Source organism: Saprolegnia parasitica, assembly GCF_000151545.1.
Source record: "Saprolegnia parasitica CBS 223.65 unplaced genomic scaffold supercont2.129, whole genome shotgun sequence".
In the NCBI taxonomy this organism is placed as follows: domain Eukaryota; phylum Oomycota; class Saprolegniomycetes; order Saprolegniales; family Saprolegniaceae; genus Saprolegnia; species Saprolegnia parasitica.
Genome location: NW_012156523.1, coordinates 5,978 through 16,065, shown reverse-complemented (window position 1 = coordinate 16,065; position 10,088 = coordinate 5,978). Strand labels below are relative to the sequence as shown.

The window sequence follows — 10,088 nt, the reverse complement described above, 5'->3', positions numbered from 1 at the left end:
CACCCGCGGCCACAAACGCCGCCGCGCGACTACAGAAGAACAAGATCGCGCCCCCGCGCCGCCGCCTGCGCAGCCACGGCCCGGCGAGCGAATGAAGAAGAAGGAGATTGCTAGTCTCTACGTATGCGAACTCTTTGTAACAACGAAGATAACGCGAAACACGTTCATATATATATAACGGAAGAGTTGCGACTTTAGATGAGAACCACCGCCAACGGTTTTGCCGTATCTCGACAGAAAACATTATTGTGCACCTTGTAGGAACTCATTGCTGGCATTATAATAATAGTTCGCAGATATGGCAGATACTCTGGATACCGTGTCGAGGCATTCATGCTTCGTCCAGTGCGAACGCATTCCATTGCAGCGTATTGCCCTGCCGTGGGTGGCGACCGACGTCCCCGGGTGCACTCGCTTCGCTCGTGGAGCGCTTCGCGCTGAAGAGATTATTCGTATTTCGTGTCATGGGAATGCAAGACGTTGGGTAGAATGAGGAGGTCGAGTGTCGTAGGTAGGCTTCGCAAGGGAGGAGTGCTAGGCCCTCGGAAACCAGTCCAAAAGTCAGTGGCAAGCCAACTGGACTCTCGGAAGTTGTAAAAATGAATGTGAAAAAAAACCACACCGAAGTGTGGAAATCAGTTTTCACACTGATTAGAACAGATACTACACTTGATCTTAGCCAAGGAAGAGTCCCCCCCATCCGGACACGAATGTCACTGAAGACGGTCACCATAATAAGGCAACGCTCGGCATGTGCCACAAAGAACACAAGGAAGAAGCGCGATGAAACGGCTCATTAGTTAGAGTTAAACGTCAAATGCACCCGTCTGAACTATTAGCCAAGGAAGAGCAAGGTATGCATGAGACCTACTTGTAGAAAAAGCAGTGTTTAGGGTTAAAAGTTAAATACACCCGTTTGCCCATTAGCCAAAAGGCCGAGAAGGTATGATTGAATTAAATCGTCATGTTGAATACCTGGGTTTGCCACTTGGACGGACTCGCCGTTTGAAAAGTTGCAGGATCGCTTCATGCTTCTAGATTCGATTTGGACCGTTCCATCCCTCGATGTTCCGAGGCCCAGGCGCAACAAGCCTTGTCAGAGCTCACTAAATAGACAGAGCTCGTGTGGACGAAGCAACATGCTACCGCCTATGCTGACCTTGCCATCACTTGAAGCTCGATACCGGTAGATAGAATAGTAGATAGATAACGCAGCAAACATGTCATCTCTCCACCAAGCTTCGACATGCCTGCGCGTTGAAAGGCGCCGTCGTCGAGCACGACAAGTTCCACACTTGGAGTACGCTGTCGACCGGTGCGAGGTCCATCAACATGGCATGCAATCGTGGCGACGCAACCCAGTGCAACTGCCACAAAACCGGACGATTCGGCGTTCCGTATCCGGATGACAGGCCTAATCCAATTTCGACCCGAATGCCAGCTCCATCTACCACGACAGGCCAAGCTGCTCATACGTTCGTCTGCAGGCCACAAGTATGCATTAAAGGTCCACATTAGGAAGGACACTTTGTCCACATAACTCTGGTCTACGGCAGCGCCTGCAGCAGCGTCTTCATGATGTAGCCCGTCTCTTCGGGGTTGGAGACCCACACGGTCGACGCCACGTCGCGCGAGCGCGTGTCGTTGCCTACGCATGCCACGTCATCACGACATTGCCGCATGGCACGTGTACCTGTGCGCGTAAAGCGATCGCCAACGTGGAGGCATTCGTGGCCCGCCAGCAACGCCTACCACCCGCTCATTGTCCTTCAAGTTGCAGTAGAAAGGCAAGGGCCTCGTACCTGCGGCGTCGGGAGGCGGTCGCCCACGAACGTCTGCAGCGCCGAGATGCCGAGCGCCTTGTTGCCAATGTCGACAAAGACGTCGTTGCCGCCGTTGAAGGCGCAGTGCGGAATCGAGTGGTCCTTGAGCGCGTGCTGCACGGTGAGCGCGACCTCTTCGAGCGTCTCGTAGCAGAGCCGCTTGGTCGTCGACGTGTTGTAGATGCCAATCGCGCGCTCCTTGCGAAGGACCGCCGCCGTGAGTTGGAACGTATCGACCATCTCGGTCAGCACGTTCTACGACATTCACGTTGGAGATGCGAGTTTTTGAGATTCGAGATTGGAGAGGACCTCGGCGACGTCGAGGAGCTGGTCGACTTCGGCTTGGTCCCAGCGCTCGCCACGACCGTCCTTCCATTCCCGCCCAGGCACGACGCGCAGCGACACCTTGCCGGTCGTCGCGCAGGTCTCGGTCACATGGAGGTAGTTGCACTCGCCGCCCATGACCTACACATGTGCTCCGCATGGTATTTTTCTCAAGCGATAGGCGCATACGAGGAAGCGCGAGCGCTCGGCGGGCGTGAGGCCGGCGAGCACTTCGAGGATCTAGTAGGTGTCGCAGCATGATGCACGATGACATGGAAGATGCGAGAACGTACGCCATGCAGACGCGCTTCGTACCGCGCGGGCTCGTTCGGGTACCCCGCCGCCGTGACGAGTGAGACCACAAGGCCCTTTTGCAAGAGGCCGACGATGACCTGGACCATCTCGGACGAGGCGCTGGCACATGCATGAGGCATGACGACGACGGAGACCAGCGTCTACCTGATGGTACCGCCGTCCTCGTAGATGGTATCGTCGGCGTCGAACGTCACCATCTTGAGCGTCGGCGCGATTGAATGGATCTACGAGCCATGCCATACGCTTGCGAGTAGTACAGCAAGGACGTACGGTCGCCAGGTTGAGAATGTGGCGGACCTCCTTGAACGTCGGTGCGACGCGCTTGCGCTTGGAGAAGTGCGTCGACTCGTCGTACATGTGGACCGCGTCCATGAGCTTCATGGGCGCAAAGATGCGCCGGACCTTGGGAATGTACTTGCGGAGGCGGCTACCGAGCGGCGAGAGCACGTGCTCGTTGATCATCTCTTCGACGAGGGTGAAGACCTCCATGATGGTGAGCTGGAGGCCCGCCGACTCGTCGATCGGCGCCATGATCCATTCGCGGATGAGCTCGATGAGCGGGTCTTCTTCCTTCAACATCGTCGTGGCTCTTGGTTGCTCGCCACTTGCAAATGTGGACGACACAGTATTTTCCGTCGATCGTAAAATAACGTAGTGGTGCCATCGTCCTACAAATATGAGGCTAATAAAAAAAGTATGTGCCGGTTCGGTTCACTTTATAGCCTCCACACGGATATAGTATTAAACCACATACAAACAACCAATTCAGTGCAAGGCTAAACCCACGCAATGCAACCCCGGCCACGGCGTCTGTCCATGCCCCGGCGCGGGTCCATGCCGCGTGTACCGTCATGGCCTCTGCGAACGACACGGAATGTGTGAAAAACACGACCAGCGACGGGCGCAATGCGCTAGGGGGCGGCGACGTCGCTTGCGAAGGTGGTGGTACGTTTTGAAATCGACTAGCTTAAGGGGCGTTATATTAGTTGCCTGCCGCGACAGCAATCGACCAATGAACTTGTCGAATCCTCGCGAAGGTCAACATGCTGCTCCGAGCGACGCGGTTTGCGCGCGCAACGCGGCGCCTCTCGACAACGGTCGATGCGTACAACGTCGGGTCAACGACGCACGGCTTCAAGGTTCTGCGCAAGGAAGCGATTCCCGAGTACTCGATCACTGCGATCCAGCTGCAGCACGAAGCGACCAAGGCCGACTACTTGCACATCGACAGCGTCGACAGCAACAACGTCTTTAGGTACGTCCCGCGCTCGACACTGCCTCTCGCAATCCTCTCGCATGATGATGTAGCGTCAACTTTCGCACGCCACCCACGTCGTCGAATGGCATTGCGCACATTGTACGCGTCCTCGCCCAAGCACGGGATCTATTGCTCATGCGTCGTTATGCGTAGCTCGAGCACCTCGTGCTCTGCGGCTCCAAGCAGTACCCGGTCCGTGACCCGTTCTTCAACATGCTCAAGCGCAGTCTCAACAACTTTATGAACGCGATGACGGGCGCCGACCACACCATGTACCCGTTTGCGACGACCAACCGCACGGACTTTGACAACCTCCTGCGTGTCTATTTGGACGCGACCTTTTTCCCGCGGCTTCGAGAACTGGACTTTCTTCAGGAAGGTCACCGTCTCGCACTCGACGAGACGACGGGCCAGCTGCAGTACAAGGTACGAGGAGCGACCGACTTAGTTGCATTTTTCAAAATGACAACGTTAGGGTGTCGTCTTCAATGAGATGAAGGGCACGCTCTCGGACAGCGACACGCTCTTTGCGACGCGCTTGCAGCAGCACGTGATGCCGACGGGCAGCATCTACGCTCACGTGAGCGGTGGCGACCCGGCGGTCATTCCGTCGCTGACCCATGACGAGCTCAAGGCCTTCCATGGTACGCACTACCACCCGTCAAACGCGCTCTTCTACTCGTACGGCAACTTTCCGTTGTCGGACCATCTCGCCTACATCAACAACAACGTCCTCTCGCAGTTTGAGGCGGCGACGGCTGTCAAGATTGCACCGTCGATTGTGGAGCCGCCGCTTGTGGCCGCACCGCTGGTGCAGCTCGAAGGGCCGGACGATGGCGTGAGCGGTGACGCGGCCGCGCAGACCAAGTGGGTTCAAGCCCACGTGCTGCCGAATGTGCTCTCGACCGACATGTACACGTGCCTCGTGCTGCGCATTGTGTCGTTTTTGTTGCTGCATGGACCGTCGGCGCCGTTGTACAAGGCGTTGATCCTCTCGGAGCTCGCGATCGACTTTGCCACGGGCACGGGCGTCGACACGTCGTCGGTCAACCCCGTCTTTGGTATCGGCGTCGAAGGTATGCAGGAGGGACGCTCTTGGTGTCATTTTGCATTTTCCTCGTTTTTTCATTTTTCCCATTTTTTCATGTTTTTGTTTCGTATGTTTCCTGTTTCAAAATTCGTGTTGCATACTTTGTGTTGCATATTTCGTGTTCAAATGGGCGGATGGCTAAGACGTAGTATGTAGGCTTTGACAAGGCCAAGTTGCCCGAGATCCAAGCGACGATCGCGCGCGTCTTGGACGAGGTTGACCGTGATGGGTTTGACGTGGACCGTATCGATGCCATGCTCCACCAGGTAATAGATCGTGTCCTGCACGAACTCATTTGTGTGTACAAATTGTCTCTATGTATCCGGGTAGATTGAGCTCAGCCAAAAACACATTGTTGGCAAGTTTGGCATGACGCTCTTGCGCGGCGCGGCGTCGACGTGGTGCCACGACGGCGATATGATTGCCGCGCTCGGTATCAATCCGTACCTCGCTCGTCTTCAGCGCGACGTACACGCCATCGCTTTTCTGCCTTTTTAAATTGATTTTCGCGTGTTGTAGATGGAATTGAACCCGCGCTTTCTTCAAGATGCGCTTCGCACGTACATGATTGCGCCCATGCAAACGACAGCGCCCATCCAGGTGCTCATGGAGCCGTCGACCGACTTTGTGCAGAAAATGGAAGCCAACGAAGCCGCGACGCTCGAGGCAATTCAAGCCCGTTTGTCGCCGGACGAGTTGGCCCGCATTCAAGCAACAACCCTTGAGCTGCAGGCCCACCAAAACCAGGTTGGGTTCTTTTATCCACATTGTACGAAATGACATGATGGGTCTGTAGGTGCCGGACGTCGACTGCCTCCCGACGTTGACGCTGCACGACATTCCGCCGCAGCACCCCAAGCTCACGACCGAGATGCGCGGCGCCAACATCCAATTCGTGCCGCAGTCGACCAACGAACTCACGTACACGAAAAGACAATATCTGTCCACATTGTTACAGAGATTTTTATGGGACATTATGTGGTAGGTACTTTCGGCTCAAGTTTGATACGTCGCGGGTGCCGACCGAGCTCAAGCCATACTTGCCATTCTTTGCCTCCGTGCTCGGCCAGCTCGGCACGAGCCAGCTCTCGTTCCAAGACCTCGCGACCACCGTGCAGTCGATCAGCGGCGGTGTCTCGGCCTCGACGTTGCTCGTTCCGGGTACAATATTGTATATCTATATATTTTTCCTCGTAATTCCACCGCAGACAGGTCATATTTATACGACTCGATACATAGATACGCACACGACGGCGATTTACACCGAGTCGCTTTTGGTCGAGACACTCTGTCTGCCGCACAAGGTCGACGCGACGCTCGCGTGCCTTGTCGCTGTCTTTACCGACACGCAGTTTACGTCACCCGAGAACGTCCAGCAGCTCAAGACGTTGCTGACGAGCGCGGCGTCAGCGGCCAGCGCGTCGGTGGCGTCGAGCGGGCACCAGCTCGCGGCGACCCGTGCCCAGTACGGTCTCACGGCAGTCTCGTCGCCCTACGAACAGTATGTCGTGGTATTTTATCCATAGTTTTATGGAAACTATTGTCATTAGGTTGCACGGGCTGACGGCGATTGATGCGATGCAAGCGTGGCTCAAGGCGACCGAAGAGGACCCGGCGACGCTGCTCCAGTTTGCATCGGCGCTGAGTGCGCTCGCCCAGCACATTTTCCAGTCGGAAACCATGCGTCTCTCGGTGGTCACTGAGCCACATCTGATGACGGCGATCGAAGCATCGATTGCGGGATCGCTTGTCGCCCACCTCCCGCGCGCGAGCGAGGTTGCGCCAGTGACGCCCGTGTTTACCCCGACGCAGCTGCCCGAAGCGACGCCCAATGCGTTTTTTGGGTACCCCCTCTCGGTCAACTTTAACGTGCAAGCGATTCCGACGGTGCCCCTTTTCCACGCCGACCATGTGCCATTGACGGTCCTGGCGCAGGTACAACACTATTGTGAACGCAGACATAATGTCTTTTATTGCATTTGTAGGTGCTCTCGTCGTGCTACCTGCATCAACACGTGCGCGAAAAGGGCGGTGCGTACGGTGCTGGCGCGTCGCAGGTATTTTGCCACCTTTTTCGATTTTTTCGGTTTTTCAGTTGATATTTTGATACTTGGATACGATAGGGCGAAGGTGTGTTTCAAATGAGCTCGTATTACGACCCGCACACGCTCCAGACGCTCGAGGCGTACGATGGCGCGGCCACGTTTGCGGCGACTGGCGCCTTCTCGCACCGCGACGTCGACGAAGCGCTTCTCGGTCTCTTCTCGTCGATCGACGCGCCCCAAGCCCCGTCGGCCAAGGGCAAAGGACTCTTTACGCGCGGTTTCACGCACGAGATGCTGCAAGCGCGCCGCACGCAACTTCTCGCAACGACCAAGGACGATATTGTCCGTGTTGCGCAGACCTACTTGGCGTCGCCGGCGACCATGCAGCGGGTGATTGTCGGCAAGGACGATGGCCGGGACGCGCTTCGCAGTGCCGGATTTACGTGCAACTAGACGACTCGATTCGAGTCGATTTGTCATCGAGTTAACGACGAGGACAATCTAGAGCCAAGAGCCCATACACGTATCTTCGTCCAAGCGATTTGAGGTGCATCATGGACACTTGTATTGGGACAGGCGCGCCCGTGGGGTGCTCATCAGACGTGCACTCTTTGCAGAATGCAGGTCGTCGTGGTCGTGATAGCCAATCACAATCGTTTGCATAAATCGAGGCGCGGGATTGGCCGGGATGCTTTGCCTGCATTGTGCTCACTCTGCATTGGAATGCACGTCGTCAACGATTGACTAACTGGAGAGGTAGCCAATCAAAAGCTCGGTATCATGAGCACGACCCAACGACCCAACGCAATACTGGACGCTCCCCACCAATGGAATAACCAATTAATGTATTCCCTTGCTTCCCACCAAGTCCTCACTTTTCAAATTGCCATCATCTAAAGACGACCATGCGCTGGATGTACGTGGCGGCGATCTTGCTATTGCAGCTCGCCCATGCCCGCCTTATCGTCGACTGGCCCCAGAAGCGGTCGCTCGACGAGAAGAAGGCGATGGCGATCGCATTTGTTGAAGACCAGCTCCAGCAGCACGCAGTACCCGGCTTTGCCCTCTCGATCGTCTACCAGAACGAGACGGTGCTCACCCGCGGCTTTGGCACCAAACAAGTACGTCCACTATTATGCAACAATGTGTCGAATTCTCATGGATCTATATTGTCTAGTACGGCAACGACTCGAACGTCGTGACTGAAAACACGCAGTTTCAGATTGGGTCGTTCACCAAGACATTTATTGCGCTGGGGATTGCCAAGCTGGTACGTACCTTGTCGATATCTTGATATTTAACAATTAAACTCATGGGAAATGCTCGACTGTAATAGGTGGACGAAGGCCGCCTGAGCTGGGATGACCCGGTCAAGCTGCGTCTCCCGTGGTTTGAGCTTGTTGACAAGTACGCCGAGAAGTACACGACGCTTGGCGACCTCGCAGCCATGAACTCAGTGTTCGGCGCATACGAAGGCGATATCGCTTTAAACTTGGCCCTGTACTTGGACGAGCAGACGCTTGTGCGGACTTTGCGCAGCTTTCAAACGACCCGACACCTCCGTCCTGGCTACGCATATGCCAACTTGAACTTTGTGATCCTCGGCCAAGTAATTGCGCATCAGACAAATACGACGTGGGCTCAGTACCTCGATGAAACCCTCTTCAAGCCGCTTGGCATGGTCAACACCTACGCGTCCGTGCCGGACGTGCCATCAAATGGCGACCTCTCGTTCGGCCACGTCATTTGTAACGGCAAAGTGGCTGGACCGTATCATTTGCGGTCGTCGCCCGAGATTGCACTGGGGTACAAGAACGGGCGCGATGCGTCGGGGTCGATCATTTCCACCGCGGCGGACCTCGCGATCTTCTCCAAGTTTCTCCTCTTAAAAGACGATGGCATCTTTCGCTCGCCCACGACGATCGGCGCGATGATCACGGGCCACACCATTGCTCCGATGGCTGCATCGAAGGCCAAAGTCTTGGGTTACGCGTATGCGCCCGACGGTAGCGCCATGACCGCTGGCTACGGCTTTGACGTGACAAGCGCCGTCATGTTTGGTCACCACTACTTTGACAAGGGCGGCGACATGATCGCGTTCAAGACTCGAAATGGTTTTTTGCCAAAAGAGCAGCTCGGTATCGTGCTGCTTGCCAACGCCGAGGCCCAAGACGGTCCGTTCGAAGATGCCGTCTTGTCCGATCGCATGCGAACGTACCTCGCGGGCATCTTCCTCGATATTCCCGAGCGGACGCTGGTGACCGGGCTTGAAGAGGCGACCGCGGCCGCAAACGCGCTGCGCCCGCCGTCGCCGTGCAATGCGCGTGTCTTTGGCGGCGCGTCGTGGGCCGAGCTGAGTGATCCGATCCCGGTGGCCGCCCAGAACGCTTTGATTGGCTCGTACGCGGCGACGATCTCGACCGAGTATTATGGCAACTTGACCATCTCGCGTGGCCAGAACAGTGCTCTCCAGCTGCAGTATGGCGCCTACTCGGCGCCGGTCTATTTTGCACGCAACTCGGCGACGACGCTGCTGTGGGCGCTGGATGCCATGTCGACCGGCGGCCTTTCGTTTCCAGTCGACGGCCTCAACACGTCCACGCCAACGCTTTTCGTGGACGATGGGCTGGTATTCACGAAACTCTCTTATTCATAAGAAAGATGACATTCCATGAATGAACATGCAATACATCATGATGTGTATCGCCGCGCCCGAAGAGAGACGTTATGAATCTACTACTTTACAGCGGTGTTTTCGGCTGTGTTTTATATCCTTGTACGTACGTACAAGCTAGGACAGTACGAGAAACGGTCTTTGACACGTCAAGAAGGTCGTGCCCACCACAGCTAATACTCTCGTCTGAAGGCAGACGATTCAGTGACGGTCCGGTAATATGAAAACGCGCAACTTCCTTTCGCTTGCAATTCGATTCTCAATATTGTCCCAATAAGTATAGTAAGACACTACCAAAAAGCGGTTGCCAACCATTGAAATTACAGTAGACGATGCGTGGACCATGGATGCTTTTACGACGCGATGGTGATGACGGCAACCGAGGTCGCACCGGGTGTCGGCTTGCGGTTACCGGCCGTCGTTTTGAGGTAGCAGACCCCCTCAGCAAGCGTGTAGGCGTTGCACTTGGTACTCTTCTTGCACGCGTCGCAGCACTGGCTGAGCATCGCGCCAAAGTCGCCGGTCGCCTGGAAGTCCGAGAGGTCATTGCCGAAAAAGT

The 10,088-nt window shown here is 55.8% G+C and overlaps 3 protein-coding genes across 3 annotated transcripts; 2 read left to right on the top strand and 1 right to left on the bottom strand.

Moving 5' to 3' along the window:
- Positions 1-1,532: 1,532 nt before the first annotated feature.
- On the bottom strand, positions 1,533-3,041 carry SPRG_14401 (hypothetical protein; the record flags this gene model as incomplete). The annotated part of the gene is made up of 8 exons (XM_012353615.1): positions 1,533-1,648; positions 1,694-1,748; positions 1,803-2,078; positions 2,133-2,288; positions 2,337-2,387; positions 2,441-2,561; positions 2,607-2,686; positions 2,733-3,041. 8 exons carry the CDS (start codon positions 3,039-3,041, stop codon positions 1,548-1,550), a joined length of 1,149 nt encoding a protein of 382 aa, XP_012209005.1. The 3' UTR covers positions 1,533-1,547.
- Positions 3,042-3,505: 464 nt separating this feature from the next.
- Positions 3,506-7,308, top strand: SPRG_14400 (hypothetical protein; the record flags this gene model as incomplete). The annotated part of the gene is made up of 13 exons (XM_012353614.1): positions 3,506-3,717; positions 3,771-3,819; positions 3,874-4,146; positions 4,196-4,796; positions 4,967-5,076; positions 5,141-5,278; positions 5,330-5,557; positions 5,607-5,731; positions 5,796-5,971; positions 6,050-6,311; positions 6,361-6,745; positions 6,796-6,867; positions 6,934-7,308. The coding sequence occupies 13 exons, from the start codon at positions 3,506-3,508 to the stop codon at positions 7,306-7,308; spliced, it is 3,006 nt and encodes a 1,001-aa protein (XP_012209004.1).
- A 441-nt stretch (positions 7,309-7,749) lies between these two features.
- On the top strand, positions 7,750-9,511 carry SPRG_14399 (hypothetical protein; the record flags this gene model as incomplete). Its single annotated transcript, XM_012353613.1, has 3 exons — positions 7,750-7,976; positions 8,033-8,125; positions 8,192-9,511. Exons 1-3 carry the CDS (start codon positions 7,761-7,763, stop codon positions 9,509-9,511), a joined length of 1,629 nt encoding a protein of 542 aa, XP_012209003.1. The 5' UTR covers positions 7,750-7,760.
- Between the last annotated feature and the right edge of the window lie 577 nt (positions 9,512-10,088).